General features: G+C 44.8%; 1 protein-coding gene across 1 annotated transcript in view; it reads left to right on the forward strand.

Moving 5' to 3' along the window:
* Window positions 1–2,605: 2,605 nt before the first annotated feature.
* Mccc2 (methylcrotonyl-CoA carboxylase subunit 2) overlaps window positions 2,606–13,484 on the forward strand; it is a 65,239-nt gene continuing 54,360 nt past the window's right edge. Inside the window, exons 1-3 of the mRNA XM_050153855.1 lie at window positions 2,606–2,866; window positions 8,316–8,382; window positions 12,705–12,789. Coding sequence (XP_050009812.1) covers window positions 2,738–2,866; window positions 8,316–8,382; window positions 12,705–12,789 — 281 coding nt within the window. The 5' untranslated portion in view covers window positions 2,606–2,737. The remainder of the gene's footprint in view (window positions 2,867–8,315; window positions 8,383–12,704; window positions 12,790–13,484) is intronic.

Here is a 13,484-nt window from a genome sequence, read left to right on the forward strand (position 1 = left end):
GTGCTGGACTTAATAGAACATTTTTCCTTTGGCCTCAGGGATAGGAATAAATGCTTCATTTGGGTCAACTGCTCTGGTTTGTTTTCTTTTATGTTGCTTGTATGCTGTGTGACTCTTTAGGTTTTCTTCTGCATTGCAAGACCTTGTTTGGGGTCAATTCTGGGGATATAGAGGGCTTAGGGCATAAGAGCACTTTGCTGCACAAGTATAAGGACCTAAGTTTGGATTCAGCACCCACATACAAGCTGGGAATTACTGCATGTCTGTGTTAATTCCAGGACTGTATAGGAATGGAAGGATCGCAGGCTTTTTAGCTGCAAACCTCTAGCTCCAAGTTCAGTGAAAGACTTGATCTCAAAGGAATAAGGCAGGGAGAACACCTGGCGTTCTCTGGCTTCCACGTGTGCACCTGCACACACATGCACGTACATCACACCACACATGCATGTATGTGCACAAAGTGTCACTTCTTCAAAATAAGCACCATTTAATATAGAAGACATATTTATCTCCCCCCTTCTCTCTCTTCTCATGTGTGTGTGTGTGTGTGTGTGTCTATGGAGCTCAGAACCTTTTGCATCCTAGGCAAGCATACCACTTAGCTACACCCCCAACCCAACACTATTTGTATGATTGTTGGAGAATATTATTCTAAGGTGTAACTTTTGTTTATGCTGCATTTGTTTAACTCTGTGAAGTTGTGATTCTTTGCCTGTCTAAAACACCTGATGGTCTAATAAAGAGCTGAATGGCCAAGAGCTAGGCAGGAGCAAGGATAGACGGGGCTGGCAGGCAGAGAGGACAAATGGAAGGAGAAACGAGGAAGAGGAGAGCAAGAGAACAAGGAGAGGAGGACATCAGGGGCCAGCCACCCTGTCATCCATGGAGTAAGACTGAAACTAAGGTAAATGGAAGGAAGAAAAGGAAAAAGTCCAGAGGCAAAAGGCAGACAAAAGATTTAAGTTTAGAAAAGGTGGCAAGAGACGAGCCAAGCTAAGGCTGGACAGTCATAACAAAGAATAAGTCTTCATGTGTGATTTATATGGGAGCTGGGTGGTGCCCCCCCCAAAAAAAAGTCTTAAGAGTAAAACATCACACTACATATGATGATGGTGTCTTCTCCAAAGTTCACATTCCAACATTTTGTCTGTTGCTCAGATTGGCCTCTAAATCTCTAGGCTCGCAGAAGTTATCCGTGTCAACTCGATAGGTTGCTGAGGCCCTCAGACTCATGCCACTAAGCAAGTGAAACTTTCCGGTGCTAGATTATTGATAAGCCTAGTTTCTCAGAGGGTGACTGAATCACGAGGACTCTGCTCTCATGAATGGGACTTAGATGTCCTTATAAGAGTTGAGGAAGGGCGTTTTCTTCCTTTCCACTCCTCCGTTTTGTTGGGCTCCAGATGATGCAGCAGCAAGACATCTTAGGAGACTCTGCTCTCTGAAGGCACCATTCTTGCTGGGATCTTTGTCTTGGACATCATATCTTCCAGATATATATATATATATAACCTAGTTTCAGGTAACTTTTATTTTATTGGTGGTGGTGATGTTTTTGAGACAGGGTCACACTAAGTAGATAGCCCTTGGTGGCTTTCTAGCTCTCAGAGATCCGCCTGCCTCTGCCTCTGGAATGCTGGGGTCAAAGGTGTGCGCCACTATGCCCCCAAGTGGCTAGTTTCAGACAGCCTTTTATAGCAGCACAGACAGGCACTGCCTCAAAGGATACTAAACTGCATAGCATAAGCCACCTCATAAACCTTCCTAAAGATTTACGGCAAAGGATGCAGCAATGCTGGTGCTTGTACTGTTTGCTGCACGGTAATAAAACGTGGAGCTCTGACAGGTTGTTTCCCCTACTCTGAGACTGTTTCTCATTCTATTCCATTTGGCAAGATGGGACTCTTTATTTGGTAAGCTACCATAGTTTTCTGCGGGCAAGGCTTCTTCCGTAAAGCTGCCAATTAGTGAAGTCCCCGGCCCGAAGGAGAGAAAGAGAGAGCAGCCCTGCCCCGTTTCCATTTCAGCTGTGTTGTGCTCCTACCTGATCCGGCTCTTACTCAAGTGGTAGTCATTTGTGCAGTTCTGTCATAAAGCGCTCATAAAGTCTGGAACCACATTCACTCCCAGACCATAGCCGACCCTCTCTCTAGCTTGTCCATTCTTCTGATGTTCCAAACGCTTTACTTTCTCCTCTAAGGAAGCATGTGTAATGATAACTATGTGAGTGGTGGGGGGGAACTAAGTTAAGGGACTTCGTTTAGTGTTTTTAATCCTTATGGGTGTGTTGAGGGTCTCTTCCTGAACATCCCAATACTGGTGTCTACAATCTATCACGTTCTAAGAGTGATCAGACGTGCTCTGCATAGGCTAGCTAGGGGCGGCTGCACACCCAGGACAAAAGCGCTTCCCCTACGCTGTCAGTGCAGCCACTGTCCAGATTGCAGAGGCTCCCCCTAGTCATCCGAGGGTTCCTGGGCTCGCGATGGAACCAGGCCTCGCGAAGCTGTTCTTCTGCTCCTCATTGGCGGGATCGAGAGGCGTGGCGCGCGGCCCCGACCAATGGGAAGTGGTCTGCGATGGGACGTGTGCAGGGGCTGGCCCGGGAGCTGGTTGACAAGGATTGCCGTGCAAGGACTCAGGTAGAGCAGCTGCCCGGAGCTGCACATCTGCCAGGCGAAGCGTCTCTCCGCGGGCCGCCCTCGCTCTCCTCGCTCTCTAGGTGCTCGCCGCCGCCATGTGGGGCGCGCTGAGGTTAGCTCTGCGGCCCTGTGTTCGGGCCGCTGTCTCCCGGTCGCGCGCCTATCACGGGGACTCGGTGGCCCGACTAGGCACCCAGCCTGACTCGGGCTCCTCCACCTACCAGGTAGGTTGAGAGAGCGTCCAAGTGGCCCTGCTTGCTCTGCTGGCCCAGAGTCGCCAGCGGCCGGAGGGTGGGCACGCTTGGATCTCTGCTTTTCTTTCCTCTGCAGCTCAAGGCATCATTCTGGGAGGCAATGGGGTCTTAGGAAGTTTGCAGAAGAAAATCGTCCCGGTGAGATATTAGTTCACTTTTAGAACTGGAACTGGCCTTTTGTGTCACTAAAATCAGTGATTCTAAAAACCCCTCTAAGCATTGCCTCTTGGGAAGCTTGCAGATGCTTGAGCCCAGTTTGGCAACTTGGGGATCTCGAAGGTGGGGTCCTCATGTTTGCATGGCCAACATATTCCTTAGGCGTCTTGTGGCAGCCACCTTTTCGCTGGGCCTTGTTCACACGCGTTTGTTAAATAATTATGTTAACAATAAATACATATCCTGCCTACCTTTAAATTGCCTTTCTTGGACTTGGGAGGCTTTCTCAGACCAAAGAAGCAACTTGTAAGTTGTGAAATATCAAAGCTGGAAAATTTCAGTCTGTTTCATGGCTTCTAAGCCTATAAAGATAACATCTAAATTCTTCACAGAACCAGCAGTTTTTGTCTGGGAAGAAGTTGACTTAGAAACACCGAATTGTTTGTGCAGTATTTTAAGTATTTGGCATGGATGTGTAGGAATGGAACTCGTTTTGGGCTGTGAGATGTGAACAAGAAGTCAGATCGCTGTGAGGCTGTGTGGTAACTGGTTTCTAACACCGCAAAGGCTGAGCGCACATGAAGTTATGGGTGAAACGGAGTTAGGTTAGGAAAGGCCTGGCAGTTCAAGTTGAAAGATGAAGGCTAGACTAAAAACCAAAAGAATGTGGATACCTTTGCCCTTTAAAATTAACACGTATTAGCTGGGTGTGCTGACCCCAGCCTTAGTCCCATCCTTTGGGATCCACAAAGCCCGTTCCAGGACAGCCAGAGTTACAAAGTGAGATTCCCCCCTCCCAAAAGAAGACACCACCACCACCACCACCACAGAATAAAATAATAAAGTTAGTATATACTAGCTGTACAAAAAGTGATATGTACATACATTACAGTCTTGTCTTCTCTCCACTCTTCTGCTGGTCCTTTTCCTCTTTCAGATAGTCTTCTTTCATGTCATGATGTGTATGTGTGTATGTGTATATACACACGCATATATGTCATGTCATATATATAATCTAATTCTGCATGTGAGAGACAATGTGGCATTTGTTTTCCCGACTCTAGTTGTTTTACCTAACATGTTGGTTCCAACTATTTCCTTCCTTCCTTCCTTCCTTCCTTCCTTCCTTCCTTCCTTCCTTCCTTCCTCCCTTCCTTCCTTTCTCCCTTCCTCCCTTCCTTCTTTCCCTCCCTCCCTCCTTCCCTCCTTCCTTCCTTCCTTCTTTTTTTTTTTTTTTTTTTTTATAAGGCAGGGTTTCTCTGTGTAGCCCTGGCTATCCTGGAACTCACTCTGTAGACCAGGCTGGCCTCGAATTCAGAGATCCGCCTGCCTCTGCCTCCCAAATGCTGGAATTAAAAGTGTGCACCACCACTGCTCAGCTCCCATAATTTTCTTGAATACAGTTATTTTACTATTTTTAGGACTCTTATTTATTTTTGACAATTTCATATACAAATACAATGTATATTTTTGTTTGTTTGTTTATATCTTTGAAACAAAGTTTTTCTTTGGAACTGACTTGGTAGATGAAGCTGGAACTTGATGATCACCCACCTCTGGGATTCCATGCCCTGCTGGTGTTTCTTAATGTTATCTATTCCCAGCTTCACCTCCCAGTTTCCTTAGACACTTCCCAACATGTCCTACCCTCCCATATTCCTGTCCTTTTAGTTACCGTCCCTCTTAAAAACTCACTGAGACCTATTGCTGAGGGATATCATTGGCTTGACCTGGTGAGGGTCTTGTTTGGGTAGCCGCAACTGCAGTGAGCTCCTGAGCACAATAGCTGGGTTGGATCCAGAAGGCAGCACACCTTACACAATGCCAGACATGAATTCCATTTTGTGGAATAGACATCAAACTCCAACCTGATGTGGGAGAATTATTCTGTCAATCATGTTTTAAATAAACACTGATTGGCCAGGCAGGAAATATAGGTGGGTCAACCAGACAGGAAATAGAGGTAGGGCGATGAGAACAGGAGAATGCTGGGAAGGAGGAAGCCCATTACTCCCACTCCTGCCCATACCACCAAGAAGCAAGATGTAACCTGCTGGCTGAAAAAGGTACTGAGCCACATGGCTAGCATAGATAAGAACAATGGGTTAATATAATTTACAAGAGCTAATAAGTAGGCTGAGCTAATGGGCCAATCAGTTTTTTTTTTTTTTTTTTGGTTTTTCAAGACAGGGTTTCTCTGTAGCTTTGGAGCCTGTCCTGGAATTACCTTTGTAGACCAGGCTGGCCTCGAACTCACAGAGATCCTCCTGCCTCTGCTTCCCAAGTGCTGGGATTAAAGGCGTGCGCCACCACTGCCTGGCGCCAATCAGTTTACTTATGGAGTTCTTTGTGTGATTTTCTTTGGGGCTTGCCAGCTGTGGGGTACTGGGAAACTCCAATAAGCAGGCCCCTTCGTGTTACACAACCAGAAAGTGGTTGGTTATCTCCTAACAGTTATGCTGCTATTACACCAGTGGGCACATCTTGCTTAGGAAATTGGTTTTGCAATGTGCAGGGCCCAAGCACTGAGTAAGATCATTGATTTTTTTTTTTCCTCCCTGTTACCTGTACAACACTTCTGGGGCTATCCAGTGTGTCAATTCCAGCTTGATTTTCTATCAAAGTATTAGATATAGGTACATTAAACTCAGGATATGAAAGTGTAAACGAGGCATGGTGTTGCACACATATGGGAGCACCTCTTAAGAGTAGGGGTCTGGGGTCAGCCAAGGTAATACATGACCCTCTTTCAAAAACAAGTGCCAGGGCTAGAGAGAGAGCTCAGTGGTTTGGTGGATGAGAGAGATGGTATTTGCTGGTGGGTTTGTATGATCCATCTGCATTACGGTGTGCAATTATCAGCCACTCAGAACAGCAAATATAACTTCTTTTTCCCATCATCCATTGAAGGCTTTGTTAAATGGCAAAGTTACAGTAGTTTAATTTAAATATCTTTATTGACTTCATTTACTTGTGATTCTTGAGTGAGGACATTTTAGAGTTTTTTTTTTTTTGGCTACTTTTGCATAGACAGTTTTTCCTTCTTTTCCACTTCTAACTTCTACATCATGTCCTTAGATATAAAATGAGTCATAGACGGTGTTGTTGTAATAGGAGTGTGGGACTGCGTCCTCGGCACCCCGGCCGCCTGGCTAGCTTATGCCCTGAAATAACAATACACAAACTGTATTCTTTTAAACCCGCTGTAAAGCTGGGAAGCCAGCTGGCATTCTAGCACTATGAAGAACTGACCAGAGATGGACATCACATCATGGGGAGCAAAACCTCTTAAGGAGCAAAATAACTAGCTGCGTAAATATTGTCCTAGAGTAGTATGCTGAGCGAACAAAATATGAAAATTCAGGAGGCTGAAAGGTGTCCTGTTGTGGAATATACTTTAACTAGGCAAAGATGTATTACCTTTGTTTATATTACATCTGTTTAATTATGAAAAGATGTGTTGCTATTGGACCATGCCTGTCTAAGGCACCTGATTGGTCTAATAAAGAGTGGAATGGGAATAGGTAGGCAGTAGAGGGATAGTCAGGGCTGGTGGGCAGACAGAATAAATAGGAGCAGGAATCTAGGCTCGGGAGAGAAGAATGAAGAGAGAGACAAGCCCAGGGCCAGCAGCCAAGCAGCAGTCAGCCAGACACAGAGGAAATAGGAATTTTCCATTCCATACAGAATGAAGGCAAGGTAAAAAGGCCTGAGGTAAAGCATAGATAAAGAGAAACAGGTTATAACAAGAGCTAAGATAAGGCCAAGCATTCGTAATAAGTCTCTCTGTCATGATTTGGGAACTGGTTGGTGCCCCCCCCCCAAGCTTGTAAATGTCCCCTTTACCATTTCCTGCTTCTCAAGATTAATATTTTCATCTGAGCCATACAGATGATATCTAAGCTTGTACAAGCATATAGTTTTGTTCTTATTGTTACTTTTTAGAACTTTTCGATTTAATTTTTTATTTTTTTTTGAGACAGGATCTCATGTAGCTCAGGATGGCTTCAAACTGAACATAGCTGAGGAAGACTTAAACTATGGATTCTCTTGCTTCCCCACAATGCATCCCTTCCTCCTGCTTCTCCTACCTCTTCCTGGTTTCTCCTCCCTCCCCGCCCACCGTCCTCCTCACCCCTGCCATTGAACTTTAAGTCCCCTTATCAACAACTATTTTGCATTGGTTAGAATCTCAGGATAGTGACTGATGAGGGTACGGACAAGACAGGTGGTCAACAAGACCCTTCTGACCCTTCGAAAGCAGTTATCAAAGCACGGTGTGGTGGGCACAGCTGTAATATTTGCACTTGGGTGGTAGAGATTGGAAGGTCTGAAACTGAATGTCATTCTCAGCTACAGAATGAGTTTAGGACAGCCTGGGTTATGTGAGACTCTGTCCAAAACAACAACAACAACAAAACCAGATCCTTAAATGGGAAAGTAACTCCTCCCCAGAGTGGAGGGGGAAAAGGTTGGGCAGCGGTGGCACACGCCTTTAATCTCTGCACTTGGGGGGCAGAAGCAGGTGGATCTCTGAGTTTCAGGCCAGCCAGGGCTACACAGAGGAAACACTGTTTTGAAAAGAACAAAGAGGGGGGAAAGGACCAGCAAGTTTTTACCAGTTAAGTTTAATAGATGTTTAAAGAAGAGAGTATGGGTGGCCCAGACTGGCGCTGAAATGAAATAGCGTGATTAGGACTTAAAACGGGGCTCAGACTAGGAGAGGGTGAGTCAGAGGGGCTGGTGGGCCTAAAACAGAGCTGTACAAGTGGGCAGAAATTGATCTTTCTACACGATCAATCAAGAGTGGCCACATAGATGGGGTGATGGTGGCCCTGTGTGGAGGCCACACAGAGCTGGCATATGTTGGTCCTTTTCTTTCCTGTTTTGCAGTATGGAGTTACATCACATGTACTAGGAAGTTCTCCACCTCTGCCACACTCTCAGCCTTTGATTGTTTTTTTTAAATATTTATGCATTATTGTTATGTGTATAGGTGTGTGCTTGAATAAATTTATGTGCCCTGTGCTTGTAGGTGCCTATCTATCAACTCCAGAAGATAGTGTTGGCTCTTCTGGAGTTACGGGTGGTTGTGAGCTGCCTGTGGGTGCTGGGAACCGAGCCTGAGTCCTCTGCGAGAGTATTGGGGCTCTATCTGCGCCACCTCTCCAGCTCCCGTGCTGTGTTTCTCGACTCTGACTTTGGCTAAAGGATAAGGACTTTATAACATTCCGGTCTCCATCCCTCTGTGCTTCTGTTTCAGGAGAACTATGAGCAGATGAAAGATCTAGTGAGTCAACTTCATGAACGAGCCCAGTATATAAGACTAGGTAAGGCCCGTGTCTGTCTGTCTGTGTGTCTCTCTGTCTGTCTGTCTGTCTGTCTGTCTAATAGCCTGCTACGTATCCCAGGCTGGTCTTGAACTCCCGATTCTCTTGTCACAATCTCCAAAACACTGAGATTACAGTCATGTGCTACTGCTCCCAGCTACAAAGTAAGATTCTCAGTCTATTGCAGGTCTACTATATGAGGAGCAATGTGAATTTTCTAGTCCTCATGACAAGCTGTTCCCTCCAGTGTCTGCTTCACCCTACCTGTGCTCAGAGAGTATTATTGCATTCCTAGGTATTGCCACGTTTAGAAGTCAGCTTTCCTCTGTTGGAGTAATTAGAGAAGTAGAAATATAAGAAACATTCTATGTACTTGTTTTCTTTTTTTAAATATTTATTTATTATCTATACAATATTCTGTCTGCATGTATGCCTGCATGCCTGCAGGCCAGAAGAGGGCAACAGACCTTATTACAGATGGTTGTGAGCCACCATGTGGTTGCTGGGAATTGAACTCAGGACCTTTTGGAAGAGCAGGCAATGCTCTTAACCGTTGAGCCATCTCTCCAGCCCTGTATTTGTTTTCTTTAAGGAGTTTATTCAAGGTGTGGCATGTGAACAGAGAGACCACCTAAAGGTACTGTTAGGGAAGAAAGGACCTCAATGTTGGTCCTGGAGAAAGTTTGGAGAAGTGTGCCAGAGGTTAATTTTATTGCTAAGCACTTTGGTTATATTGTTTGTTTATTTCTGAGATTAGGCATCTTATAGCCAGATTGCACTTGGACGATGACCCTGGACTCCTGATCCTCCCTGCTTCCACCTCCAAAGTGCTGAGGTTACAGGCGCACCATCGTGCCCAGTTGATGTGTGGCGGGGGATGGAGCCAGCGCTCCGCTAACTCCACTACATCCTGCTCCCTTTAAATCATTTAATTCTTCTATTAATAGATTATACAGAATTGGCAAAAGGGAACTGACAATAGAAGCAAATAAAATAGAGGTATTTAAGTGTATTGATCTTTGTCTTTTTACTGTAGCAGTGTAGTCAAAATGAGTAAAATTCTTTTCACAAAGATAGCTGTAATTCACACTCTTGAGATGCTACGGAAATGAGCCAACTTCAGCCTTCTATGAACCAGGACAGCCACAAGTGTAGCCCATCACAAAATTATAAACTTACTTAAAACGTGAGGGAGGTGTTGGTGACTCAGTTTACATATAGTGAATAACTCTGTAGATGATAGTGTCATGCCACAATGTCAAGAGCACTTTGGAAGATGCAGGGCTGTGGCTCAGTAGTGCTGTACATGCCTTAGCATAGTGCTGAGTTCAGTTCCCAGCATATCCACCTCTCTACCCCCCAAAGAATAAACAAATACATAGATAAGTACACTGTCTCTAGAAGAAGAACCCACACACTTGCCAAAATAAAAGCCTGTTTTATTGGAAGAGGTAACTCCTCGGTTACGCTGATCATCAGTTTGGTTTGATCAGTTGAGGGTTTTCTGGGCCCTGAGGACAGATGGTTTCGAAGCAAGAGGTTTCCAAGGTCCTGCAGTGTGGGCCTGCTGGGAGCCGTGCACTCTGGTGAGTTGCAGGGAAGGGCTGCTCTACTAAGCAGGCCTGCAGGGGAAAGGGATGGGAGAGAGGATGACTTCAGCCTTCACAGTTTTGCCTAGAATTGTTCTACCATGAAGATAAGTGGATGTTATTATCAACATGTATGAATGTATGTTAATTATTAAACCATATTAAAATATACTTTTGGAAAATGAAAAAGTATCAAGAAAAAAATCACACATAAATAATCCCTCTAAATATACATTTTTAACACACCTTTGGATGACTCCTCTATTACGTTAGTAGCAAAATGTGTTTGTGTTTTTGTGCCATTTGGGGCTTTTGTGCAAGTTAGTTTGGACATTTCTCTGGAGTTTGACTCAGGCTATTAGAGCAGTGGTACTCTGGTTTCACGGGTGAGTAGTCATTTATGAAGCTCTCCTTGTGTGCAATTCATTAAATCACATTGGTTCTACAATTCGCAAATGTTCACACGTTAGCATCCCTGAAACCAGGAAACCAGAATTCCAGCATCTTCCAAAGGCTGTATGCGGGGGGCCAGTCAGGATCTGCTCACTGTCCATTCCTGCAAGCATTGATGTCTCATGTCTCACTGCTGGTTCTTCAACCGTGGGGGCACTCATTGTTCATCACCGTGAATGGAGTTTGTCTTCCATTTTTAAATGCCTTAAAAAACAAAACAACAGAAACAAAAGCCCCCAACCACCAAAGCCGTCTGTAGATGTTTACTCCATAAAGATACCTCCAGGATAAAAACAAAGCACTTCTAAGTTTATCAAAACACTCGCAGCCCTACGATTAATGTGTGTTAATCAAAATACTTGGTTCTGGCTATTATGAAAGCACCGCGGGGGTAATCCATTATCCGTCTACTATCAATCAACTGGACTGTCTGAAGTACCCTTTCCATCTCCTGCTCTGTCACCCTCCTCCCACCTGCAGCTCTTCAACTGCTGGCCCCTTAATGAACACTTAGGTCACCTACTCTCCAAAGCTCTTTGCCCCAGTCTTACTCTATTTAAAAATCACATTTTGTTTTTAGATACTGAAGTAAGTTAGTGTACAAGAACCTGCACTAAAGTATGTTGCTGCACGCATTTTGACCCATGTACCAGCACCAGAATCAAGGCAGCATCCTCTAGATGATGGTAGCACCCTCTAGAACTTCTGCTGTTTGTAATGCCTCCATCCATTTTCTCCACCCCTAAACACACCTCGTTAGGAACTTGACCAGTAGTCAGGAGGAGAGAAAAGACAATTTTAACCATACTGTCTTGCGACTAACTCATTTTGAAAGAAGAAATAGTTTATGATATAGTTTTCTTGGTAGCCTAAAAGTAGGTTTACTCTTAAGAATTTCCTGTGTGCCTCTTAAGAAAAAAGTATTCCTCTTGCAGCCAAGATCCCTGACTTGAAAAATAGTGCAATATTAGAAGCTTGTTTAAATGGGTATGAACATAATTTTATCTTCATCAACAAAGAAATGGCGCTCTTAAATAGTTTACTATTTTATTAGGCAGAGGCTGTGTTAGGATACATTTGTGGGCAACAGTCAAAAGCATTTTCTGGTAGCTTGATGCTTCCTCCACTCCTGCTGTGGCTTACTCAGAGCCATGGTGGAGGAACACTCGAGTCCCCGAGTGTTAGCAGGTTGGGTGGTAAGGCTTGGGTATTCAAGAAGCCTGACTGGAGTAGCTGACCTGCTCTTGGTTAGTGTGATTTTTGTCAAGATTTGGGTAACGTTGCAAACCACAGAAGACCATCTCTTCTGTCAACATATTACCAAAGGGGACCTGCTAATCACTATGGAAGGATTTCGACTTTCTCGTGTGCAGACCTAATGGCACCTTTCGGCAAGTTTGCACGTGCCAAGCATGGATTTCCAAAGCTAGACTTTGACCTGGTACAGATGCAGAGTAGGGCTGTTCCCATGTGCAGGGCGGTGCATGTACATGTGATAGTGTCCAGTACATGTGGGACAATGAGATGCTATTGTAATGTGGGAATTTTAGTGAAAACAGCATGCCATCTCTTTAGACAACTATTGGTGAATCCAGAACATGTATGATTATATAGTCTAGGAGGAGGGATAGATTAGTGTGTGTATGTGTGTATCACTTGTACATGTGGTGTCTGTGTGTGTAGGGGGGAGCACATTCATATTTGTGTGTGGAGGCCAGAGGTTAGCGTCGTCTCTATCTCTGTCACTCTCCACCTTAGTTTTGAGACAGGGATCCCCCCCGGACCTGGAGTTCATCAGTTCAGATAGGCTCCCTTGCCAGTGAACTCCGAGATGTGTCGGCCCGATGGTGCTAGGATTAGAGGTCATGCTACTGTGCCTGGCTTTTAGACACGTGTGTGCGTGCGTGTGTGTGTATTTATGCATATGCCATTAAAAAAACCCCTCAATTATTTACTGCAGAAAACTGACATCTGCTATATCAAGTGTTTTTTAAAAAAAATAGAACTTTTTCACAGGGTACACTGAAGCTTTTTTATTTTTCTTTTTATTAATTATACATTTATTTGGCTCACTCTGTAGACCAGGCTGGCCTCAAACTCAGAGGTCCAACTGCTTCCACCTCTCAAACGCTGGGATATAAGGAGTGCGCCACCTCCTGGCCCACTGAACCTTTTCTAAAGCACCATGTTTGGAGTGGAGCGCTGTATGTGAGTGCATTAAGTAAGAAAGAAGTCTAGTTCATGACTAGCTGCTCTAATCTAATCTTGATTCTATTGCAGGAGGCAGCGAGAAAGCCCGGGCCCGGCACACGTCAAGAGGGAAGCTGTTACCCAGAGACAGAATCGACAATCTCATAGACCCAGGGTTGGTACTTGTGCCTGTTACCTCAGCGTGTCCTGTTCTGCTGGACAGTCCATCTCTATCTATCTATCTATCTATCTATCTATCTATCTATCTATCTATCTATCTATCTATCTATCTTCCTATCTTCCTATCTATCTATCTATTAAAAGAAAACAAACTATCTTTATTTCATCATACATACCCATCTAAGTTCCCACTCCCTTCCTCCTCCCATTCCTTCTACCTACCTTTCCACCGCACCTCCCATCCATTCCCCAGAGAAGGTAAGGCACACCGCCCCGGGGAAAGGAAGGTCCAAGGCCCTCCCCACTATATCTAGGCTGAACAAGGTATCCATCCAAAGAGAACAGGTGTTGAAATAGGAGCGGTGGCAGGGCTGCGTCCCCGGCACCCGGCCGCCCGCATGGCTAGCTTATGCCCGAAATAATTACACGGAAACTGTATTCTTTCAAACACTGCCTGGCCCGGCTAGTTCCAGTTTCTTATTGGCTAGCTCTTACATATTGTTCTAACCCATTTCTAATATTCTGTGTAGCCCACGAGCTGGCTTACCAGGGAGGATCTTAACCTGCATCTGTCTGGAGCGGGAGAATCATGGCGACTCACTCAGCTTCTTTTTCCCAGCATTCTCCTCTGTCTACTCCGCCTACCTAATTTTCTGTCCTATGAGGGCCGAGGCAGTTTCTTTATTATTA

This window comes from Alexandromys fortis, unplaced genomic scaffold (genome assembly GCF_014885135.2).
Source record: "Alexandromys fortis isolate MF-2015 unplaced genomic scaffold, M_Fortis_MF-2015_v1.1 scaffold_79, whole genome shotgun sequence".
Classification (NCBI taxonomy): domain Eukaryota; kingdom Metazoa; phylum Chordata; class Mammalia; order Rodentia; family Cricetidae; genus Alexandromys; species Alexandromys fortis.